The sequence below is a fragment of the Vidua chalybeata genome, chromosome 1, assembly GCF_026979565.1.
Source record: "Vidua chalybeata isolate OUT-0048 chromosome 1, bVidCha1 merged haplotype, whole genome shotgun sequence".
Lineage (NCBI taxonomy): Eukaryota > Metazoa > Chordata > Aves > Passeriformes > Viduidae > Vidua > Vidua chalybeata.
The window spans coordinates 21,032,415-21,058,324 of NC_071530.1; the positions used below are offsets into that span (position 1 = coordinate 21,032,415).

At 37.3% G+C, this 25,910-nt stretch overlaps 1 protein-coding gene across 2 annotated transcripts in view; it reads left to right on the top strand.

Annotated features, from left to right (window-relative positions):
* Positions 1 to 2,633: 2,633 nt before the first annotated feature.
* MINDY3 (MINDY lysine 48 deubiquitinase 3) overlaps positions 2,634 to 25,910 on the top strand; it is a 49,484-nt gene continuing 26,207 nt past the window's right edge. For both annotated transcript variants that reach the window (XM_053937746.1, XM_053937755.1), the window contains exons 1-10: positions 2,634 to 2,784; positions 9,474 to 9,553; positions 10,661 to 10,718; positions 11,153 to 11,326; positions 14,833 to 14,884; positions 16,756 to 16,870; positions 17,299 to 17,372; positions 17,854 to 17,933; positions 22,531 to 22,601; positions 24,900 to 24,980. In XM_053937746.1, coding sequence (XP_053793721.1) covers positions 2,688 to 2,784; positions 9,474 to 9,553; positions 10,661 to 10,718; positions 11,153 to 11,326; positions 14,833 to 14,884; positions 16,756 to 16,870; positions 17,299 to 17,372; positions 17,854 to 17,933; positions 22,531 to 22,601; positions 24,900 to 24,980 — 882 coding nt within the window. In that variant the 5' untranslated portion in view covers positions 2,634 to 2,687. The remainder of the gene's footprint in view (positions 2,785 to 9,473; positions 9,554 to 10,660; positions 10,719 to 11,152; positions 11,327 to 14,832; positions 14,885 to 16,755; positions 16,871 to 17,298; positions 17,373 to 17,853; positions 17,934 to 22,530; positions 22,602 to 24,899; positions 24,981 to 25,910) is intronic.

Consider the following 25,910-nt stretch of genomic DNA (forward strand, 5'->3'; position numbering starts at 1 on the left):
AAGAATGCTTATCAGCATTCTTCCACTCCATGGTGACAAAGTAAATTTGTTGCACTTTAATTTAGAGCACATTAAACTGTGGAATCTCTTCTGGCTCACAGCTCTCCAGGTTGTGACTCAGCTTTCGTTACTTGTGGAAAAGTTTCACTGTGAATACCTGTTTGTACCTATGAAATCAAAGGGCATGCTCGTTAACTTCATTTCCACAATCACCGCAGCGTCATAGAATCATTTAGGCTGGAAAAGACCTTCAAGATCAAGTCCATCAAGTCCTTCAAGATCGCCACCTTGTCAACTAGACCACGGCACTGAGTGACACATCCAGCCATTTCTTGAACAGCTCTAGGGATGGTGACTCCACCACCTCCCTGGGCAGTCCTCTCCAATGCTTGATGACCCTCTCCATAAAAAAATTCTTCCTGGTGTCGAATCTGAACCAATCCTAGTGCAGCTTGAGACTATGTCCTCTCATCCTGTTGCTGGTTGCCTGGGAGAAGAGCCCACCTCTCACCTGGCTACAGCCTGCTTTCATGTAGCTATAGAGAGTGATAAGGCCCATCCTGAGCCTCCAGGCTAAACAATCTCAGCTCCCTCAGCCACTCTTCATGACTCACTCTCTGAACCCTTCGCTGGCTTCATTGCCCTTCTCTGGAGACACACAATGTTTTTCTTGAAGTGATGATCCATGACACCAGAGATGGAAGTGGAGGAGGAGGAGGTTTTCCAGCCTTTTGGTACTTCTGGGTGGTGCTATACAACTTCTCTGCCATACAGCAGTTCCAATCACCCCATTGCAGGTTCAGTATCCTTGTTTTACAGTGCCTTCTTCCCCCTCTCTACTGAATTGTTTTTCAGATTGCACCCTGAGCAGCCATGACAATATAAATTTTCTTCCCTGAAACAAGCCCAGGAATTGAAAAGCTGGCCTAAAACCTGCACTTCTTTCCTCTGCCTTGTAAAGCCTTCCTGTTAATGGATATAGTCTGAAATTTTTTGAGCTGACTTAGACTTGCACCATGGCACCACTTTCAGGATTACTTTTCTGAAATACTTCATATGCATATTCAAAAACACACTTTAAAATAAGTGCACTTTGGTATTTTCCTCCTGCTCATGAGATGTTTACAATTTCAAGTCTGGTATATCTATCTGGTATATCAAAATTTGCTTTTTACTGCACTATTGATTTGAAAGACACAAAAACTAGCAACATGATGACTTTTGCTATAGTATGTACAGAATTTAATTTTGTTGTCACGATGCCTTTAGTTCTAATTAAATTCCTCTCATTCTGTAAAGTTCTTTTTTCATGCTAAAAATCAAAAAGTGTCCATTATAATTACATTATTTATTCCCAGAATCCATTCTGATTATCAATATTGAAGGAAATTGATGACTTGTCAGTAATTATTCAGAAAATGCTTAACTGTGCATATACTTGAAAACGTTTAAAAATCAGAAGTACAACCACCCCATCTTCTGATCAATTTGTGGTATGACACGTCAGGAAACTCGGACACATGCTTGATATTGGATATTTTCATATTTAATTGAGAATGATTGCACATGTAACGGCCTCAATATGTGCTCAATCTTTATAAAAGCACTTAAGTGTATGATGAAAAACAAGGAACTACTGGAAAGGGTTCTGTGGTGGGCCACACAAATGATTAATGGACTGGAGCATTTCTTGTACAAGGAAGGACTGCTGGAACTGGGCCTATTAAGTCTAGAGAAGACTGAAAGGGAATTTCATCAATGCATATAAATACCTCAAAGGTGCCAAGAGCGTGGTGCCAGGCTCTTTTCAGTGGTGCCCAGCGACAAGATGAGGAGCAATAGTCATAAACTAAAACACAAAAAGTTCCACCTCAACATGAAGTAAAATTTTCTTACATTGGGGGTGGCAGAGCACTGGCACAGGGTGCCCAGGGAGGTCATGAAGTCTTTCTCCGAAGACATTCAAAGCCCACCTGGAAACTTTCCTGTCACAGGCTCCAGGTGACTCTGCCTTAGAAAGGGCTTGGACAAGTTGATGCGGAGATTGTCAAAGGGGAGAGTCAGATTAGATTATTAGAAAAATCTTTTTCACCGTTACTGTGGTCAGATATTGGAATAGGTTGCCCAGGGAGCTGGTGGAGTCAGCATGCCCAAAGTGTTTAACAGGTGTCTGATCTGGCGCTTGGTGATGTGGTTTAGGGGTTACAGTGGCAGTGCTGGGTGATGGTTGGACTTGATGCTCGTAGAGGTCTCTTCCAACCCCGATGATTCTATGATTCTCTAATTCTATCTCCAGAGCTCCCTTCCAACCCTACCGATACAGTAATTGTTTAAGAAAGCAGGCAGAACACCGCAGCTCCATTTTGGCTGCACACCGCAGGAAGAATTCCAAGTGCGAATGTACAACAGTTTCATGTCGGGAACCTTCAAGTCGAAACGCTGCTCCCCAAGGCAACAGCTCCATCCCGGATTTGCCAGAGCAGTGACCAGCCCCACAGGCCCGCGGAAGCACCAGGGCCTGCTGGGGAAGCGGAAGGGCCGCCCCGCCCGGCCCGGCCCCGCCCGGCCCGGCCCGGCCCGGCCCCGCCCCACCCGCGCGGCCCCGCCCCTGCCTCTCCTGCGCAGGGGCCGCCGGAGCCGCCGGAGCCGCCGCGCTCGCCCGGCGCCGGGGCCGCCGCCGCCCCGCCATGTCCGAGGCGGGCCAGGAGCTCGTCCACCTGGTGTGGGGCAAGAAGGCCGGGCCCCGCGGGCTGGCCGACACCATCTTCTGCCGCTGGGCGCAAGGTACCTGCGTGCGCCGTGCCCTGCCGGCCCTTCCCGCCTCGCTGCCCGCCCGCCGGGGCACGCCCGCAGCTCCCCGCGCCGCCCCCGCGCTGTGGGTCCGTGTGCCTGAGGGGCGCCGTGCCGCGGGCACTGCTCGTGTGCTTGTGGCAGCGGCACCTCGGCGCTGGCCCACGCGGGAAAATGATGCAGCAGCTTCCCTTGCTAAATAATTATTTTGGTTTTTTGCAGCATAATCTTCTTTAGCCACACATCTCCCCAGGAACTTAAAATTGTGTAGAAAAGGGTCTGAATTTGTTAAATATAACAACAGCGTCTTATGTTGTAATTTTACATGGCTTGTGGAAACGAACATAAGTTGTGCTTTGGTTTTGGTTTTTTTGTGAAGAACATATGAGTCACAAATAGCAAAAGCGGGGCCGAACTTGGGACAGAGACCCACAGATTTGTTTTTTGAACTGGTTATTTGGCCGTGGAAGCAGGTGCATGCCAGTGTTAGGACATGCCAAGAGGTAAAGCACCAGTAACGCTGGAACGTGTGGTATTTGTAAGGTGTTTTTTCTGCGTTTAAGTTGTGTATCCAGTGAATGGTTTCTTCTTGATGGAAGCTTGTTGGTGGTCCTTAAAAGTGCAATTGAAATGCTTGCCTATAAGAATTATATGCAAGGAATCAGTATGTGTACCTGTCCTGGCTGAAAGAAGGGAATCATAGCCTTCTCTATAACTTACTGTGGGTTTTGAGGAATTCTAGTAATGATTCATGTTCGAGATAAAACTGTTGATTCCTGGAGAAAATATGTAAGTGAAATAGTGGAATTTATACATTAAAAAAAATGTATCCAGGTCATAGGTTAAAGTTGTTTGAAACAGAAGTTTCTTAGTGTTCTCTGTTCCTTTTTATTTTTTTAACAAGGGTGTTGTCATCTGCATAGTTTCAGTAGATTTGGGAGCTGCGCAGCTGCTCCCCACTACTGGACACAGTATATTACCAGACTTATATTTTTTTCCCCTAAGTTTATCTGTCTTCAGATAATTCAGTGATAAGTATTTAGGGAAAAAAGCCAAATTCCTCCTAAGATCTAAAATTTAAGCAGGCGCAGCAAAGCCATTGCTTTTCCTAACAAAATTGCTTATTGATATGTAATTACTTTCTATAATATCTCTTTATGTTTTGGTAATGTTGCGGTTTCAGTATAAGGTGTGTGCAAAGTCAGAAAAGAAGAATTGGTGTTAAAAAGCTTAATTATTTCTTTAGCTGGTAATCTTGGATTGCCACATTTGAAGGTTTAAATATAGTTTGTATGAGAAATTTCAACAGTTTCAAAATGTATTGAAATGTGTGTTATAATGCGCTGTACTTGTGATTGAGTGAGGGTTTAATGGAAAAGGTCTCTGGAGTTCTTGGTGGCTTCTGCAATGGAGCTATTTCCAATCTGTCTTCAGGGAAAGTCCTGTGACTAGAATATGTAGTGCATCTGTTCCCTTCCCTATATCCCTCTCAGTATAATCAATTTTGTGTAGCAAAACCCCATGACATTAAGTTAGACTGTTTGGAGGTCTTGTGCTGAGAATCAAACAGTCAGTTCCAATCACTTACCTTATGTAGCTGCATAATACTTTCACCCAGCTTTCAGTTTCTATTCTGTTGAAAAAGTTCTGCAGCATTTACTTGCTGCAAAGGAGGCCCGTCAACACTGACTCATCAAGATTTAAAAGAAAAAAAAACCCCAAAAATATATAAAGCTTTATTATTTCCAAAGACTTAAAAGTTTAAAATGTAGACCCCGTTCCACATAAAAAGTGCTAAAAGCATCAAACAACTAGTTTGGTGTTGGATTTTTTTTTGTTTGTTTGTTTGTTTGTTTTTATTTCTTTTGACTGTAGTGCCAGCACTGGCATTTATTTTGAATACTTGCTGAACATCATCTGATCCTTTCTCAAACCCTTTTGAAGTTGAGAGCTATGATTTTCATTTGGAAAGAAAAGTAGGCAGTAGGGAGGGTGTTGAGGAAGGTAAGACTGATAGTTGTCAGTTTCTCAGTGAAGACAGTGCACTCCAGGAATCCTGTTATGCACCAGACTCATTGACCATCATACTAGTTTGAAGACAGGCTGATTTGCAAGCAGTTACAGAACTGACCCAGCTCATGTGGGTGTGTTGTTGGAAGTTAGTGGCAGTAATTCCCTCAGGTTTCTGCACTGGCAACTTTAAATATATGGGTTTTATTCCAGACTTAACAAAGGCATGGCTGTAAAGTTGTTGTGAGGGCTTTTGTGTGGAGTTCTTTACAGAATTTTTTTCTTTATGATTGCAGCAGAATTTGCAGTTTGAACCTTGTGGATTCCATTTACCAGAATCCTGAAAGCAGACACAGGAATGTAGTCCAAAGCCTCAGTCTGCTCTTTGGTGTTTCCTGGCATAGACGTGAGGACTTGGGAGGGAGCTGAGAAGATGACTGAACCCTAAAGGAACATACCTATGTTAGGAGTAAATTTCTCCATTGATCCAAGGCACAAATTTCATGTATAGAACTGCTCTTCAGATTATCCCCAAGACATAAGACATCATGTCTATCCAATACAAATATCTGGCAGGCTTGCACTCAGCATCCTTTCAGAATTAGGTAAGCTGTGTTCTCACTGGTCCTTGGAAAGAAAGATATGGAATGGTCTTCTCCAACAATCATTTAACTGCAAAAGCATAGTGGGAAGTACAGTTTATGTATGTGGATAACATACAGTGTAAAAAGGTCCGTTTTGTTTGGATTCTCTTCCAGCTTCCAGTTGCCCAGTTTAGTGGTAGCCTACCAGATAGTTTGTATACATTCCTTAATCCCTTACAGGACTTCTGTCTCTTTATCCACAACCCATTCAGTGGAGTTTTGTTCTGATATTGCTGTAGTAAATTCCCCTTTCTTTATGTGGGCAGGAAAATAGTTTTTGTTTGTTGGGGGTTTTTCTCCCCACAGAAAATTTCAGAAGTTTTATTTTACTGTAAAGATATGCTTGGAAAACCCAAAGCCACAAACAAAATGTGTATCATTCTATTCCCAGTGCTAGAGAAAGAATGAAACATTAAGGTGTATTGTGAACCTCATTCTTGGGTAATAATGTGTTATTCTAGTGTTTCTGTCAGGCAGTTCTTGTATCCCAAAAGAGAAAAAGAAAAGCACTTCCATGGTGAGAGGTGGCTGAAGTCACTTGGTTCGTTCAGCTTGGAGAAGAGGAGACTGAGGGGGAAGACTTGTGGTCTTCAACATCCACACAAGGGGAAGTGAAAGGGCAGTCTTCACTCTTGTGACCAGTGACAGGACTTGAGAAAACAGCATGAAGCTGAGTCAGAGGAGGTTTAGGTTGGGTATCAGGAAAAGGTTTGGAAAACCAGCAGGTGGTTGAGCACTGGAATGTGCTCCCCACATAAGTGGTTTTAGCATCAAGCCTGTCAGAGTTAAGGAGCGTTTGGACAGCACTCTCAGGAACATAGTATGACTCTTAGGGTCTCATGTGCAGGAACAGGGGTTGGACTTGATGATCCATGTGGTTCCTTTCCAACTCAACATATTCTGTGATTCTAAAAAAAAAGTGGATAGTGCAGTGTCTTTATAGCTAGATTGGATCAGCAAGGATCACCTGTTAGTGTTGTGTGCTCTTTGCTAATTCCCTTGTCTCTTTCATTCAGGTAGAATTGGGTTTTGTACAGAGTGAAAATACTGAAGAAACTCAGCATCCTTTGAGAAATGACAGTTATATCTATGGTGTCTTGCATGGAAAAAAATATTTTTTAGAAATAGGCTAGTAATAAAAAGATACAAGAAGGTGGTGGAGTAGTCATAATAGAAGATTGAATGGGTTTTGTAGTACTTTGGACTGTGATGTGGTACATTAGATGAAGGACAACAGTGATTAAGTAAGTCATACACTAATTTTGGTAAACTGTACATAGAAGAGCTAAGAATTAGATGCAAGAAAGAAACATGGACCTTCATAAATGCCAAATGGGGAAATAAGGAGACTAAAACTTTGTGTTGTGTGATTATAGTGGACAAAGGATATAAAGACAAATTTCTCAATGTCATTACTCAAAATATTGAGTAATGCACTGGCTACCAACAGGAATCTAGATCCACTTCATCTCTCTGCCATGCTGCGTCAAAAGGTTAAAGCAGCAGAGCAGTAGCGATGTTGAAAAAATTGGGTCAATGCAGTGTTTAATAGGGTTATAAATGACATGGAAGATACATGGTAATGACATTATTTTATGTTTCTTGCAGAGAAATGATTCTAATTGTACTCATGGATAAAAGGCAGACACATTTATTAAAAAAATATTTTGGCTGTGTTACATCTTTTTTTTTTTTTTTTTTGAGATTTTATCTTGAGTGAAAAGAGCTGTATGATAGATATGAAAAGTTGAGAGAGAGTAAGCAGAAGTTACTCTGGATCGGAGATGCTCATCTTGGTAGCTTAAAGGGTGGCCAGGTCATTCTTACGGATCATAAGGAAGAGTGTGGGGTTAATGAGTGTTTACAGAGATTGCCCAAAATGTGACTGTTGTAGAGGGTTAAAAAGGTAAGTGGGTGTGGTTTCAGGCTGAGGTAGACTTGAACCCAGCTGGAGTTCAGAATGCTGCTTTTTGGAATTCTACAGAATTGGAAGCCAGCTCAGGTAAAACTTTTTAGAAGAGCAAGACCATACTACCTGAAGCCCATTTTTTTGCTTAACAGCTTTTAGAATCTTAGTATTTATCAAGCATTAAGCAGCATTTAAGTAATAAGAAGTGTTTCCTCAGGTATTTTATATGTGTTTTGCCTGTGGTTGTATTCTGTGAAATTCTGTGTGATATCGACTTTACATTGTCTATCTCATATTTGTATTCATTCTGGTGGATCAATAGATGTTCTTTGTTTTTAGGAAGCTATTCTGAAAAACAGGGCAGGGTTAAGCTGAGACAGTTCATGCCTTCTATAAGAAGCCTGAAGAATGTGAAGCAAATTCAAGATTTCTTAAGTGTGGTTTAGTGGTACCACACGCAAGTATGTTGTTTTTCTGCAGAAACAAATCATTAAAACAACTAAAAAAGCTCTTTTGTTGAAGTGTGCTTATGTGGCATGCAGTAACGCTTCAAAGCAGAGGAGGACTCACCTATTAATATTCCAAGCCTGCACAAACCAATTCAGAAGGTTGAAAAGACTGATGATATTTCTTAGTAGGGCATGTTAACAGGGCAGTGAAATGGGATTACTGCAAACTTTGCTTCAAGTAGGAATTAGTGGAGTTTCATTGCCACATCAGGTGATGCCAGATGTAAGTATGTAGGCTTGACATAGGCACCTAGGTTTTGGTTATAAAATACATCTTTGTAATGCACGTTTGCACATATGGTTAAAAATAACGTGGAGCCTTTGGTCAGATACAGTGGAAACCCCATGGCTACCCTGATCCTTAAAAAAAAAAAAAATCACATTGCTGTGTAACAACTACTATTGTGTGATGAAGTATGGTGTACAAAACATGCAGTTGTCCTATCTCTTGCTGCTTGGGATGATGTACTTGCCATGCTGTAGTGTGGGGGAATGCATTTCCTCAGTTCAAATTCACATCCAGGGCTTAGAGTGCTTTTGTTATGGCAGCATGTAATCCTACAGAATTGGGAAGAGGAGAAATTGTGTAAAAGTAGCATTGAACTTTCTTTCTGCTGAGACTGACACTATCAGTTCATGACAAGATGCATGTGTATCCCCTTTCTGTCTGCCCCCACTTGCTTGTGTTTGTTGGTTACTTGCTGACTACAGTTGCATGGTTTCTGGATTACAGTGAACTAGAATGACTTTGGCACAATTTTATCATTTCTTAAAAGGATAATGCAAAACACCACTCACTCTAAGTTGCTGTGTGTCAGCTTCATCGGGGTAATTGCATGTGCATTTATCAATGAAAAATGAAAGATAAGAATCACCTATCTTAAAGACAAGTTTAAGGGCAAGGTGGTAATGAACAATTTTGCTGTAATTGCTCCAGTATTTGCTTTATTATATGACTGTAAGATAATTCTGAAATACAAATTAATACAAAGCATTAAAGCTGAAGGGGGAAAATAGGTGATGTTGCATCTCAGTAAATGTAGTGTATCTTCTGTGAAAGAACACCATTAAGAGGTTTAATGCAGGAATTGCAAGTGAATATTTAAGCTACTCAGCATATTTCAGTCTTAATAGGATGTGCTGATAGGTCAAAAATGAGATCAGTGGGAGGCATAGTGTGCCATTCATCAGGAATAGAAGTGTATTATATGTGTTCAGTGAAGGTTCCAAGACATATTTTTATTACAGATGTAGACAAAATAATACACAAATTTAAATTTATTGATAAGAAATAAACTATCATAAAATAAAAACCATGGTTTAAGTTAGAAATTCTTTTGTTTAAAACCCTATCTGTTGGACCTTTGTGGTCATGATTTAATTGAAGATATAAATAATTAATGTCTGTCCTTTCATCTGTATTCGTTACTTTTTTTGCTTCAGATAGTTTAACCATATGCAGTTACATTTATCAAGGAAACAAAAAACCTGATTTTTAAAGGTGAATAAATCAGGTGTCATTTCTGTTAGGGAAGGAATATACATACTTGTTTACAATATTACATACTTGTTTATTTATTTCATTAAATAAAATCCTTTTTCATTTGACAGGATTTGTTTTTAGTGACTCTGAATCAACTGCATTAGAACAATTTGAAGGTGGCCCTTGTGCAGTGATAGCACCTGTGCAGGTAAGATGCCTTTATTATAGGAATAATTTAAAATCAGTAAGCCCAAAATTTGTTCTTTATGTATTTGGAGCTGAAATAGATATGAAAAGAATTGCGGATCAGTTGTATTTTGATTTCATAATTAAAGTGTGGAGGAGGCAAAATCTCTGTAAAAAGGCAGGGATGAGCATGGGCTGATTTTGAACTATAATTTTGCAGAAGGACATTTGTTTGAGGAAATGCAGCAGGCTGATCCAAGCAGAAGTAACTTCAAAATCAGGAATGCATTATAAAGGGGAGAAGGAAAAGATCAGTTACAAATTTAATCCTAATCCTTTCACATCTGTTGAATTCCCTGCCTTTAAGGATAATGTCTGTGTCACAGTGTCTGCTTTTTTTTTTTTTTTTTCGTAATTCTGTATTAGAAATATTTGAAGTAGTTGATTTTCACATCTAACAAGGTTTGCTAAAGAAAAAAAATCTGTTTTAAAAAAAAAATCTGTAATGGGAGAACAGGGCGAGTGTGTCAGGAAGGCAGTGAAAGCTGAACCAGCTGTTTCTGAGGTGCTAAAAATACCTGAAATGGCAAGATGGCAAGACTGCTTAATGAAGTTTCTTCTTTCATTGTTCCTTCTCTGTACCTTAGAGCTTTTTGTTCTGCTTTTTTTTAATTGCAGCATTGCATTGGCGTTGTTGATAAAGCAAAGCAGGGGTGTAGAGATGCATAGGATTTCTTTAACCTGTTCTGCAGTTTATTGTTTGAAATAGTTAAAAGAGGTGGGTTTGTTATCTACTAAAGGGGTTTGTGTTAATGACTAGAGATAGCTTGTACTACTGATCAGTTATACTGAAAAATATTTGTGCCTCCATTCCTGCAGTCCTGTGAGTCTGGAGGTGTATATGCCAATATGCACTATGTGTATTTGAAGTGTACTTGAGGTTCAAACTCAGTGGTGTTGAATGTAGTTACAAGGCCACCATTGTAGCTGGTTTGATGAGTCTTGTTCTGAATGGTAAGCAGCTTGAAACTCTTTTAAAAACATGCAAAAATGCTTTGGTGCTTGTGACGTAACACAAAAGGTAGTGTTGTCTTGTATTTTAATAATATTTTACTCTTTGGTAACAAAGGCATTCCTTTTGAAGAGGCTTTTTACCAGTGAAAAGTCATCTTGGAGAGACTGTCCAGGTACTGAAACCCTTTTTTTTCCCCTCATTATTTTTTCCATTTTATTTATTTGTAAAACATGCATTAGTTAAAAAAACTTAAAATATTACACACTTTGTTTGTGTTCTTCCATATTGTATGTATACTGTGTGCTTCAGAACTCCTATTTGTGAGGTCTGTGATGGTCCTTAATACTTCTGTGTTCTAGAAATATTTAATTGAAATCCTTTATTAAGAAAGAGAATGGGTTACAAATGCTATAAAACCACATTTTTCTAAAGACAGCCTTATAATCTTTGGTCCATTATAGTCAAAGAGCAATTAACATTAGTAATTAATGAGATAAAAGTAATAATTATTTAGATAGCATTAATGTATAAAAAGATACTAGTAGCTTATATATGAATGACAATGGTTCTCAGCAATCAGACTCATGTAGGTTTCTGATCTTTCAGAAGAGGAGCAGAAGAACCTTCTCTGTCATACATTATGTGATATTTTGGAAATGGCTTGCTCTGATAATTCTGAGTCATACTGTCTGGCAACATGGATAAGAGGAAAAACAACCGAAGAAACTGCTAGTATTTCTGAAAGTCCTGCAGAATCTAGTCATCAAGAGGAGCAACCTTGTAAGATGTATTTCTGTGCTAAATTACCCATCACTTAGTGAAGTATTACATGGTTTTTGAGGGACCACTGCTATTTTATTAATTCACAGATGGGGGGGTTTGCCTTTATGATTCCATTAGCAAAAGACAGATTTTTGTCTGTTGTAATTAGCGGCATTCATCCTTTTTGCTGAAAGCAATGTGGTGCCTTATCACTGGAGTTCTAACATACGTGTTTCTTTAGAATTTCAGCAATTTCCATACTCTTCAATTTTATTTTGTAATTTACTGGGACCTGATACATCTTTAATTTTGAAACATCTACATGCTTCTTAACACTGGAAGAATATTTGTCACTTGTGTTTTTAGAAGAATTTTGTAGAAAATTCTTCAATGCTTTATTTATTCTAAATTATTCTGGATCCTATATTATTATGGAGAAGTAGCCGTTTTCCATTTGTCTGTGCAGTACCAAACAATTTAAATCACCTTCTGGTAAATTACTGTATTTTTTTGGTAGTTTGGAGTTTTTCAGTTACCTGCTTTTTGCAAATGTCTTCACTCCTTCATGAGTTACTGACATCAAGGATCCAGGAGACATCATCTGTTGCACTAAGATGAGGCATCCAGTCATATCTAACTACTGCAGAGTCAGTGACATGGAAAGTTTGTCTGTGCACATGTGATCAGAGTTGTATATATTAATCTTTAAACAGGAAAGATCTAATGTGTTAAAAGATAAGCTGCTTTTTCTTTTAGTTTTTGTTCACAATTTGTGCCTGAAGAAGTATGAAAATCTCTTCACATGAGAATATATTGCTTATCGAGGTGCTATCTTTTGATGGAAAGAATATGTTATTCATCAGTTTGTGGCATAACTACAAAGTAAGAATTGTACAAATAGATTTATATGTGCACAGCTAGTTATAGCAATTTGTAGTGATGGAGCTCTTTCAAAGTCATCTTCATCTGCTTCTAGCAAATGCTCCCTGTGCTTTAGAAGGCTCAAACAATAATAATTAAAATTATATTTATTTGAAAAAACAGATGGTCAGTGCATAAGAGCTCCAAGGTAAGCATTTTTTAAAGTAAGAAAAAGTATTATACAGAAAGTTTTATCTGCAACTTTTCTGGTTTATCCTTTGCAAGATAAGGCAGCTGTAACTCTGAAATTGCTGAATTTTTCCTTTTTTTAGTTGTCTCTGAAGCTCTTGCCAGTGATAGGAGTTTGTTTTCTGGATGGAATGAAGCAGAGATTAGTTATCTACAGGATCTTACTAATGTATTGCTTGATTCCAAAGGACTTTTAACTGTAGGAAATGTTCAACAGTGTTTTTAAATGTACACTCAAGTTAATAATTACTCTCAACACTGACACTTACGAACTAATCCGTTCTATTACATAACTACATTTTTCGCGGTTCTGTGCAAGTCTTCAAGTTCTGCCTGACTTGTCCTTAATAACATGGAATGTGCTCAAGGAAGACCAGGATACTTTTCCTGTGTACAGCCTGCTTATGTTGTGGGCAATGTTGATCTCTTTCATTGTTTGTATTCTATATTCCCTGCTAGACACTGAGTGCACCTCTCCTATGTACAGCATTTTGCTTTCTATGTGTAATGCTGTACACTTACCAATTGAAGATATGTTAGTTAGGTTTGGGCTTTTTTCCCTTTCTCTGTCCTGCTATTTACCTGTAGACCATCTTCTTAACCTGGTTAGGGGTGGGACAAAGATGCTGAGGAGAAGATGTTGTGAATAATGCAAAGTTGTGTAACTGCTAGTGCATTTATTTCTTGCTTGGCTGCTGCACTCAATAAAAATAGAAACTGGCATTGTCGTAGTTGATAGGACTTAAGAGATGAGTTGGGTGAGCGAGGAGTATTACAGATACAGTTCCATATGGCAGGCTGTTTGAGAATTGAATATGAGGGTATGTTTATAATAAAGTCATGAAATATGCTTAGACACAGCATGATAGAGTATCATTTTAAAGAATTTCTAAACAATTGTATTTCTCATACATCTCATGTTCTCTTGCTGTTTGTTCTTTTTCATTCCACTAAGCACTGTCTTTATTTAGCATTGTTTGGGTTATGTATAGCTCTACTTCTCTTTAGAATTTCTACTTATTTCCCTTTATTTCAAATAGTAATTATCTTAGCATTTCACTCTGTTCTTTAGTAACAGAATGAAACTGCCTATCATCCTGCTCTGTGAACAAAAGGTGGATTCGAGCACACTTACTGAATGCAATAGCATTTTTCATCTGCTTTTGTGGTGTATAGCAGTCACTTGTTGGCCATGTGTTGCCTTTAGTAGTGCAAGTTCCCAGGTTCAAAGATTGCTTTATATGAGTTAGTCCCTCTAACCTTCTGCTTACAAAAACATGTGTTCTTCAAGCAAGGTTAGTTTTTGCAGCATTTTCTGCAATTTAGATTCATTGTTTCATATTTTATAAAAATGTCTTAAAAATACATTATTTTAAGTCCAGTTTTACTCTTGGTAATCTAAGCAATTCCTTGTAGTTATTCAAATGACAAAAACTAAAATTCTTAAGGCTGCTGCTGTATTTCTTAAGTAGAAAATGAAAGTATTCTGTTGGTTAAGAATCAGTTGTATTTGCATGTAGGGCAAATTAAGTGCATCTTTCAAAATACAATCAGAATAGGCACAAAATGCCTTTTGGGGAATTCTGGTGGGAAGAATTGATCAGTAGTACTAGCCCTAATAGCTTCAGATCTTAACTGAATTGTATGCAGCTGCATTCTGTAGCTCAGTGATCAGACATTGTTTAAATATTCAGCATCAGGTGGTATCTATCAGAAAGCAGATCTGTTCTGTATATTGCTCTACTAGCAGAAAGATAAAGGAAAGGTATAAAGCCTGTGTTGAACTTGGGAAGACACTAATGCTGTATTTTTTTATGTCCTGGATGCACACTAATTTGAAAGGCTGTTTATCCATTATTGAAAGAAAACAGCAGGAACTTATTTAAAAACAGAATGTGTAACACTGTTTAGAATAATTATTTTTCATTTGTAATAAATAAGCATTAAAGGGAAAAAAAAAACCAAACTAAATTTCAGTAACAGAGGTATATATTCAAAGAAAAAATACAGCTTACCTACACTGATAAAATGATCCAAATAATCACGCTTGCTTTTCTAGGAAATAGTACTTCTTGTTGACCTGCAAAATTATATCTATAGTATGCATATGCTTGGTGACTTTGTGACAGCCACATTTTGTACAAAATCAACAGCTCAGTATCTGACAAATATTTCCAACACACCAGTGGCTTTGTGCTTTTAATAAATTGATTAGTCCAAATAGAAATGTTCTCACTAATTTGTATGGTGGAATCTTAATGTTGCAGTAAATTAGTTTATACTAATAATGTAAATTTAAATGTCAGGAGAGGATTAAAAATATAATTAGAGCTTGAAAGTATTCTAGCTTGCTGTGTGTATCTTGTGTCATTTTTTTGCCATGTGTAGTGCTGAAAAGTGTCTCTTGTGTATAGCTGCCTTGGCTGTCGAAGAGCTTGGCTTTGAGCGATTTCATGCATTAATTCAGTAAGTAATATGTTGGAACATTTAAAATACAATATTTTGAAGTTACACTTATATTCACTGGCCTGAAAGGGGTATGCTGAGGAACTTTTTGTGTGTTAGTCATCAGGTTAAACTTAGATTTCAAGTTTTGGTTTGGGGGTTTTGTATTTTTTCTTTGCATTTTAGCCATTTTAAATGGAATATCATTTTGAGCATAAGTATTAGACTTTAAAATAAAACTGGAGCAATGTAATGTATAAATTGGCTAGATAATTTATGCATTTCAAGTTTATGAACACCAAGTTTTGGGAGTCTAATCAAGATTACCATTTAAGTTAAAGATGTTAATCCTCAATAATTATATAATGTCATCAGTACTTTTTCCTGATTTGAGATATCATAAGAAACATTTTTTAAAAGGTTTCATATACAAGACTGATTTTTGTTTCATACTTTAAACATTGTTCTTTTTTGAGGGTCTAAACCCATAGCTCACAGTTCCAGTGAGTTTATATTTGAAGGTAACAGCCTTTTATTTTCACAGTGAACAGTTGGGTAAATATTATACAAATCAATCCCCAAAGAGTAAATAAAAAGCAGCAGAACTCCAAAAAACACCTGAGATGGAAAATGTTGCTAATTAGAACTGAAATAACCACAGCTCATTTTATCAGTAGTAATTATAGTTTATTTTTTAAACCTATTGTCATATAAGGAAATAAGAAAGAGGAGAATATAAAATTTTTATAACCTTAGCTGATCAAAACACTAATTTCCTGCCCTTTCTCCTCCCCTCCTGCTCATCCCTTCAATCTTTGGACTGGTGGTACTAAATTAATTTTTTTCTGTCATTCTCACTGGGAATCAATGCTCTGGCATTTGCCTTTAGCCATCAGATGGATTTCAGAACTGGCTTTGCCTTGCATACCTTGTATGCTGTGTGTACTCTACTGATGAAAAAATGATGTTTAGAAATCAAGTATTAGCCAGAGTAAACCCATCTATGAATATATTTTTGTAGATCTTTGTTTCTTTTTTAAACAAAGCTTACTAAAAGTGTGCAAGAAATCAGAAAGAAAATAATGTACTGTTTGTGTAAGATAAGCAAAGACTATGATCTAGTTTGAATTACTCAAACTGATGTTTGTGTTCTGAAATGTAATATTTAGCTCCAACTACCCAAGGAATTGCAAGTGTGTTGCTTCACTGGGATATTGGTGAATTTCTTCCTTTCCTCAGTTTTTATTTCAGTTTTTTTCCTTTTTAAACATATGATCACATGGTGTTACCTTATCGTCCAGGCAGGCACCATATTATGCTATAAGATAGTATCCCAAATGTCAATGTTCAATGTTTTGAACAATTCGCCTTATCTAGAGCTAGTGTCTAACAAAGTCAAATTCCTATGGGAAATAAAATAATTGCTTCAAAAGCTTGGAAGATAGTCTTACCTGGTTAAGTAGAAGGTTTATTTCTCCATTGTTTATAGGCAGAATGTCATTCAGAACACTGTATAATGCAAATGTTATTTTGGTGACATAGTCTATTTGTAATTTCAGTAACAGTGTTTTATAGAATTACAGTAGTGGTGCAAGCCACTCAGCTCTTTCACATGTATATGTAACTTTATGGTTAGTGTTTGCATGTAAAAACCATTCATTTTTGCATTTTGCTCCAGAATTATTTATCATCTGCAGATGGCAGTTACCATAACTCCAGAGGAGCTGCTGTGTCATTCTGTATATAATACCAGATCTCTTCTACTTTTACTTTGATGGTTTCATGTTAGGTGTTAGTAATTCTTGGTAGTGCTTTGTGACACTATTCTAATGCTTAATCTAAATTACATACTTCTTTTCTGTTGTTTGTTTGTTATTGTTTTTTGTCTTTAGCAAACGAGCATTCAAAAGCTTCCCTGAACTGAAGGCTGCAGTTTGGGATCAATATTCAGCGTGGACAAACAGATTTGGAGTATTGCTCTTTCTGTATTCTGTAATACTGACAAAGGTTTGTGGGTTGCTTGATGTATTTTTGGGGTGGATTTTATTTCTTTGTTATGAGAAAATTTGATCATGTAACCCTTTTTCTGTAAAAGGTGAACAAATAAACTGATGAACTAAGTCCAGATATTGATGAAATGGTATCTTCATCTATGTTGCAGTACAGTTCCAGGCTAAAAATTTGAAAGGCTCAGTCCTTTGGGGTTTTTTTTGGGGTTCTGGTTTGTCTTTTTCTCTTTTGATCTGGGAGACTTCCACATTTTGAAAATATCCTTCCTTGCAAGATGTTTGAAAACATCTTCCTTTGAAGAGAAAGCAGCCTGTTATCAGTTCATGTAAAAACATCAGCCTCCCAATGTTTTACTGTTGCATTCTGTTGTATAAATGTTGCAGCTCATTCCTTAAGACAGAACAATGTTTGTAATTTTTCTACAGGGTATAGAAAACATAAAAAATGAAATTGAAGATGCAACTGAGCCATTGATAGATCCTGTTTATGGTCATGGAAGGTAAGCTGCAAAAAAGTTTGGTACCACTTAAAATAGATTTTTGGGCTAATTCTTTGTCATATGTAACTGATCATTCTTTTAGGAAGTTACTGACATTAAAAGAGAGACTCAAACTCAATTGTAACTTAAAAATAACTAAAAGCAACACTGAAAAGTGTGTCTATTTCACTGCTAACTCCTATTAACTATTAACTACTAACATCAGTTCTGAGGAAATGCTTCTGTTCTCGTTGAATTTTCAGATGGATAATTCTCAAATTCAGGACTACATTCTATGTCAAGTTCATGTTTGAAAGAGTGGAGATGATAATTAGGGTTCCTGAATTAAAATACACACTAGTTAATGGAAAATAGTTACAAAATGTCTGCTTAGGCAATCCAATAATTTTTTAAATTTGTTACAGATAACCACATTTTTTTAAATAGATTTCATGTCCTTTTTAATTTCTTATGTCTTACATAATTTCTTTCTGTTGTGTAGCCAAAGTTTGATTAATCTGCTGTTGACTGGACATGCTGTTTCTAACGTGTGGGATGGAGACAGAGAGTGTTCAGGAATGAGTAAGTTGGTTCTAGTTTATGCTTGTTATTTTTTAAGATACTCTGAGATGCTAACCTATAGATTTGGAATATATTCCATTTCTGTTTTGATAGTCTCCTTGTTTACTGCTCTTTGAATTAAGTAGACTCCAAATGGAAATAAAGCATACTGCACAAAATTGCTGATGTTGGTATCAGTGAATACAGGATTGCCAGCTACAAGTTAAACGTAGACGTTACCTGATGACCTGGATGATGGAAGGGAGTGCAGTCTCTGTAATTTGGGAAGTTTGAGGACAAGGCCACCATTCAAAACAGCCACATCAAACTAGAGAAATGGACTGACAGTAATGTCCTGAGATGCACTCAAGTCCTACACCCAGGATGGAATAAACCCATGGAACAGCACAGGGAAGCACTGGCTGGCTGGGAAGCAGCCTTGTAGGAGACGACCCAAGGCCCCTGTGAGCAGTGAGGTGCACTCAGTCATGGTGTGTCCTTCTGACAAAGAAGGGCTGTGCAGGGTGTAGCCAGCAGCTGAAGAGAAATGGTGGTTCTTTCCCGCTCTCTGGCACTTGTGGGACCACCTCTGGAGTGGTGTGTCCAGTTTTGGGCTCCCCAGTGCATGAAACATTAACATAGTGGAGTGATTCAGTGGAAGCTCATTATTAGAGGGCTTTTGTGGTTTTGGGGTTTCATTTTACAAATAGAAATTATATGAAAACAGGAACAGTTTGAATTGTTCACATCTCCTCTTCAACTGCTACAAAGTCGATCTCAGGTTCATCAGCATATTTCTTACAATGATTTTCCATCACCTAAGTCAGCACATAAAATACTTACTTGAAATGAGGTTCATGTAATACCTGAATTGATGATGAACAAGTAATATAATCTCCCTTGAGACATCTTAGACTTGCACTTGGTTATGATTTCATGCAGCCTATGCTTTCAGACTTACAGAATGTCATTTGGATATTCTATCTTTCCTCTATTTGACATTGTTGTCATTTATCCCCCCTATTTCTAATAGAAATATGTTTCAATTAGTCTTCTGGGTTTTATCTGTATGTTTTCTTCAGTACATTAATTTTCCCTTTTTGATTATGATATATCAGTCTTAATTTTTAGATTATGATTGATCAATCAATCTGAATTTTCTAGGAGCTTTCCTTTACATTAGGCTAAGTTGCTGTTCCGCAATTCAGTATATTGGTTTCGAAAACTGTGAGTTCATTCCCTCATTTGCCTTACAGATTATCTTTCTGGTAGGCTTTATTTCTTAGTTATCCAAGTTGGAATTTTTTCTTTTCTGAGAATGCTGAACTTGCTTTGGACACAGTAATAGACAACATTTAGGTTCTCAGTCAGTTCTGTCCTGAAAACCTAGAGTCTGTATTTTTGTGGAGAGCAGAGGAACAGAAAATGATCTTTAGTACTTTTTAAGGATCCGGTATTATGTGTCCTGTTAGTCTTTCTGACCAGTCAAGTAATTGGACATTATATTGGGAGCCCACCATTTTCTTGAAGCCATTGGATAATTGTACCCAGAAGCTACTTAGACACAGTATTAAGTCTATAATCATATTTGTTACCAAGTGAGTTGTTACAGTCTATCAAAAAGAAAGATAAAGAGCGGCCGGTACTGTTTGCAACTTCTTAGGCTAGGCTGAATTTTGGATCCATTGTCACATTTCCTTTATATAGAAATTCTTTTTGTTATCTTTTATTCTTTGAGCATTTCTCTTGGATTTTGTTTCTCTTTGTGTGTAGAACCTTCAGCTGCTTTCATGTCAATGCTTATGAGCTTTTCATATAGAAGGGTTGAAGGTATCAAAATAACAAGGACTGAATACTGTTTTATTCAGAAGTTATCTGAAGTCACTTTACCTGTTTTTCAACTATTTAGATAAGCAGTTTTAAATTAATAAATAATTAAAATTATTTATAAGCCATTTTAAAAGTACTGCCAGTAATTTTAGCAGTGATGAAAAAACAGACTGAATTCCAAACTTAAGGAATTACCATGTCTTTGCAGAATGTACTGAGAGCACTGGCTCTCACAGTATTGCATATTTTCTAAATAGGGTAGGAGTTATTAACTTTGTTCTTGGCCACTGGTGGTAAAAACGCCAGTGAAATGATATCTCTTCTTTGACTATCTACATGTTCTCCTTTAAACCTTTCTTCTTATTCTGATCTCTTCTCTTGCCACAGCTATCCACAGTGTGAAGCTATGGGGAGGTAGTTGGTATTTTTTACTGCTTTTTTAGGGCTGTTGTTCCTCCATGCACTGTAGCAGTTCCCTATGAATGCGTCCAGGGCTGGAACTCCTTTTCCCGGCGGTGCCAGGGATTTGTGGGGTTGATGTGGCCGCTGGGTGGCGCTGTGCCGATAAAGATGGAAACAAGTGGGTTCAGAAATTTGAGTCCTTTGCAAAAGTCCTTTGAGTCCTTTGCAAGAGAAACTTTGTGACAAGAGGCATAAATATTAATTTTCTTAGTTGATCTTTGGTGTTATCAGATGTCTTCCAGTCATCTTCTCTCTTTGTGGGGTAAGGATATTCACAGATTAAACTTTGATTTAGTGCAGCTAGTCTCCTTTTGTTTCTTAGTAAATCATCTGAGAATAGTTTTTGCTTTTGTGTCTCTCCTCTCTGTTGGCTGATTCTGAAGAAGGCATGGGTAGATCAGTGACTACAGGCTGAAGTTAACCTAGGAGCTTCCTACAGAGATACACAGTCTGTGTAGCTTGACTACTAACTATTCAGAATATTCACTCTGTGTGGCCACTGTCATAGCCAGAATCACAGCACTCTCTAGTTATCAGTCAAGAATTCTCATCTAGTTATCTGTCAGGGGGACAAAGTACTTAATCATAGCATTATGTTGAATAATTTTCTGAATAGTAAATATTATTTTCATGTGACTTAGTTTTTCTGTGCCCAGGTATTGGCTCCTACATCTGAAGCCCTTGTTTAGCAGACTGAACTTTACACTGGTTTTTGTTACTGGTTTTAAGAAATATATGTGACACATAAAATTACTTCTCTAATGTACTGTTGCTTACTTCTGCCACTTGTTTCCTTCATTGCACATATAAATGTGTTATTTCTGTTTGTTAGCTGTTCCCTAGTTCGCAGGATTCTTCAGTAGTTTTTTTAATTGGGCTGTAGCTCTCTTCCCCCCAGCTCAAAGAAAGGATGAATTGTCTCTGCATATTAGCCAGGGAGATAATGGGGTTTTGCTGAGGATGATCTGTGCACCTCTGAATATTGTAATTCCAAGCAAGTTTGAAGGCAATCTGTGAAAGCACAGCTTTCAGATCAAGGAATTCTACACTGCAGAGAGGCTTTTAATATGTATAGCTCACACTCTAAAGAAGGAGTTGTACTTCCAGACACAAAGATAGTGAACAAGCTCATATATGTAAGTTTTTTGGGTTTTGGTTTTCAGCATTGGATATATGGAGACTTTTGCTTAACAATAGAGGGAAGAATTAAACCATTACTAGAATAACTGTTCTGCACTGTTGCAAAGTTAGTGAGGTAAACTTGAAGCTGGTGAAGAGAGTATATCATGCTTGGTGCTGCAGAGTTCACTTCTGCAAATCCAAGAATCTTTTAAATTCAGAATGGTTTCTTTCACTTGCTATGGTCCTGAGGCTTTAGCCCATGGATAAAGATGTCAGTTTTATGCTGTTGTACACAGATGACTGGTGTTAAAAATTATGGTTGAGACTTAGTGTTTTAGAGGGAACTTTCAAATATGGAAGTCAGCGTTCAACAAAATAAAGGAAGTCCAGATATTCTTAAATTGATCATAGTGTATGCTTCCAGTATGTGCTGCTCTTGTTACTGTTTGGGGATCTAGCAGAGCTGTTCTAAGCAGACACTACTTGGAACTCCTTAAATGATGTATACAAAAGCCCAGAGCTTCTTCCAGATCTTTATAATTCGGTTCAAAGCTTGAATTTTGAAATACTTTCTCTTTATTTATATTAGAGGACCTCAAATATGGCTCTGTAAGTGCTCTTCCAATCAGAAGTACATAAATATTTCAGCTATTTCTGGCAGCTGTGTGTGTTTGAGAGCTTTAAATGGAAGTCAGTATTGAAGATCAAATTAGTTTTTCTGCTTAAAAAATTATTATTTCAAAAATTGTGTTTTCGTATTCAGAATTTGTTAAGATAAATATGGCCAAGGAACTCTAAGAAAAAAGAGGGAGAGAGGAAGAAACATTCATTTATGTGTGTATATGGGATTTTCTTTTATTGAAGATAGCTGTTCTTCTTAGATTTTTTCTAAGTATAATTGTGATGTAAACTGCAAGTATTCCCCTCCTACAAAGTCCAACAGGTTTATAAAAGAGACTATCAACAGGAACCTCTTAAAGCTTGAGTCTGGATCTTATTTTATAGAGAGATTTTTTTATAGTGATTGTGTTTTATAGAGAGAGAAATTACCATATTTGACTATATCTTGATATTTTGCTATTGTTACTAAAACTGAATAACTTAAAATTGTTATTAGTTGACCAATTTTGAAAGTAAGAAAAAATGGCTTAAAATAGAATTTGCAGATTTTTCTTGAATAAATTTTGTGTTTTCTTTTAAACAGAACTTCTTGGCATACACAAACAGGCAACAGTAGGCTTTTTGACATTGATGGAATCACTGAGATACTGTAAGGTAAGCTGTTTTCTACACAGTTTATATTTTTTCTTTCATTAAGATGTTGCGGGCTTTTTTAACAGTATTACTGAAAGCTTCACTGTGTACTATTGGAGATCTTAAAGAACTTTCAATTAATGTCCAAATTCATATATTGAGACATATATGAGACATATATTAAGACAAATATATGATAAAATTTTTAAATGTATCTTACTGAGTAAATGTTGCTTGATGCTATTTAGATTAGAACTTTATTGCATCAATTAATTATTGATAGTTAGAAGCTTATGTTTTTACTGAAAACTTTGTGTTTTTCCTGAAATAACTCTAGCTAAAGTTTTGTAGCTGGTTTTAAAACTGTGAAGTCCCAGAATGGCTTGCTGTTGTCTTGTAATTTTATTGATCTCTTTTTATGCCTTCATTGTCTTCCATTTAAAATAAATATCTCTAAGGAAAAATTATAAAACTACTATTAAGCAACTGTATTCTAAATATAATATATTCAAAATTTAAAAGGTATTTTATGTATTTATCTCTGAACATTTGAAAGTTGCTGGTGTGCACCTTAGTCCATATTGTTTCTTCCTATTGTGACAGAATTTCTTGATTTCTGGTTTTTATTTGAGAAACTCTGTGCTTTACTGCTGTGGTTTAATTCCAGCCAGCAACCAAGTCCCACAAACCTGCTCACTCGCTCCCCCAGCAGCAGGATCAGCAAGAGAATTAGAAGGGTTCAAGCTGAAAAACTCATGGGTCAAGATAAAGGCAGATTAGTAGGGAAAACAAAAGCCACACACAAAGGCAAAGCAAAACAAGAAATTAATTATGGTTTTTGATGGACAGGCAGGCATTCAGCCATGTCCAGGAGAAAACAGCCCAATCAAGTGTAACAGTTACTTGGCAAACCAAATGCCATCACTCCAAATGTCCCCCCTTTCCTCCTTCTTCCCTCCCACTTTATATCCTATGGTCACTTTGGGTCACCTGTCCCAGCTGTGTCTCTTCCCAGCCTCCCTTGCACCCCATTACCCTTGCCAGTGTGGCTGTAAAAAAGCAGAATAGGCCTTGGCTCTGTGTTAGCTCTGCTCAGCAGCAACAAAAACATCTCTATATTGTCAACCCTGTGTTCAGCACAAATCCAAAACACAGCCCCATACCAGCCACTTTGAAGAAAATAAACCCTATTTCATTTGAAAGCAGCACATCCACCCCTTATTCCATACCATTTATGTCATGCTCAGGTCCCATACTATTCAATACAACCTCATTAAACACCACTCCCCTTTCCACCCTTTGATATAAAGTATATCTCTCATTCCCTTAGTCTGACCACCCCTGCTGAATGTCTGTACAATGTCCATGAAATGTCCTTTGAGTTATTTTAGTCCATGGCTTTGGGCTCCATCTGTTCTGGTGGTCACTTAGAATAGGAGATGTGGTGCTGTGTGGAGTCACTGGGCACCAAAGCCAGCTCAGGTCAGGTCACTGCTGCACTGCATCTGCTTCTTGTAGGGCTTCTCCTCCACTGGTTCAGGTGGTTCCTGTTACAGTAATTCCTGTAACAGCAACTCAAATAATGGCTTATAACAAATTAAAGACATCCATTACAACCTCCACCCTTGGTCCTTTTAAGCCAGGTTATCTGTTTTAACGCTGCAATCAACCGCTGTGCTTGTTCCCAGCCTAGCTGCAGCAAGAGACTCCTGCTATAGTGAGGAGTCTGTACCATTAATTAGTACAGTCCATATGCTGGTCCTCCATGAGCTGCAAGGGAATTTGTGCTTCCCCTCTTCCAGCCTGGGGTCCCACTCGTGGGCGACAGTCCTCCCTGAGCTTATCCAGCATCCCCTATGGGGTCACAGGTCCTGGCTGTTCTACAAAAACTACTTTTGAAACAGCATTAATACTCTTTAATTCCTGAACCTTTTTTGTTGTTCTTTGCTTTCTGTATAGTCTATATTCAATTCCTTCAGCTTATCTCAGAGTTAAAGAGAATAATGTAGTTGGCAGAATGTTGATGCATTGACTGCAACTGGCTGTCTATTTATTAAATAAAGGTCAATTCTGAATTAATCAATCCAAAACCAGTTAATAAATCAAGTGAACTTCTACCTTTCATTAGCATCTGATTATAGTATTGTTAAGCATACTACTTGTCTGCAAGCTAAACACTTACATAATTTTATTAAACATTTTATATCAGTGGAGTCCTAACCATTCTGAAAACTAACTAAATTTTCATTAATTTGGTCACTAACTAGATGACCTTTCTGGGTTTGCTTTGTATTTCTGATTTTGCTGTACCTTTTGTAGGTTGGGTCCTATTTGAAATCTCCGAAATTTCCCATTTGGATACTTGGCAGTGAAACACACCTCACAGTCTTCTTTGCCAAGGTATGTTAGATGTGGTTTTGGTAACCACAGGCAGATAAACACCACATAAATTCAAAGTACAGATCTTGCTACAAAGTGACTTTTATGTGGCTTTAATGTAAAAACATAGTCAGTAAAACTGTTAATTAAGCCTGTCCTTCGAGGCAGAGTTGTTCCCATACTTAGCAATATTTCATAAGTTGCAGTGTGAAATCTTCTGGTTTTTCCTTAATTAATTGGGCTGGGCGTAGTTTATGCTTTGGAACACCATGCTTGGGATAAGTACTGTCTTAAATTTCTATAGTGTAAGAGAGATTTATGTAGTAGTTTCAGCTCCCTGGCAGTACTTTCACAATTTTTAATCTCTAGTTGGTTGTTCTAGATTTAAAATAGATATCAGGACTGTTACAATACTTCTTGATACATAGTCTGTCAGATATCTACTGTAGCCTGTGAAACATAAAATGCTTTCAGGAGGACTCTCAGTTTAAAATCTTAGACCAGATTTTCCAAGGAGACAATTTCTGTTTCTTTAGTTGAAGATTGTAAGTTTTTTACTTTAAATTTTACTTTTATAGAACACCTGTTTCTGATTAAAAATTGTTTTTGTAGTAGTATTTTTTAATCTTTAAACTTAAATTAAAAAAAATTAATAAGCCAGTTTTACACATGGAAATTTTTATTTGCAAATTTTTAATCCCTAAATATTCTTTCTTCCTTAATCCATGAAATAGAAAAGTCCTTATTCACCTTTGGATATTTCTTTTCTGCTTTACTCTCTCCCCAGTCTTCCCTAGTAAAGCTTTTCTATTTCAATTTTGAAATTTTTATCCCCAGTTTTTCTGAATAGTATCATCAAAGTCAGTACCATGTAGACAGCAGTGTGATGCAAATAGATATAATTGATCTGTTAATGCTAGTCCAGCGTTCCTGTCACAATGTTAATACAGC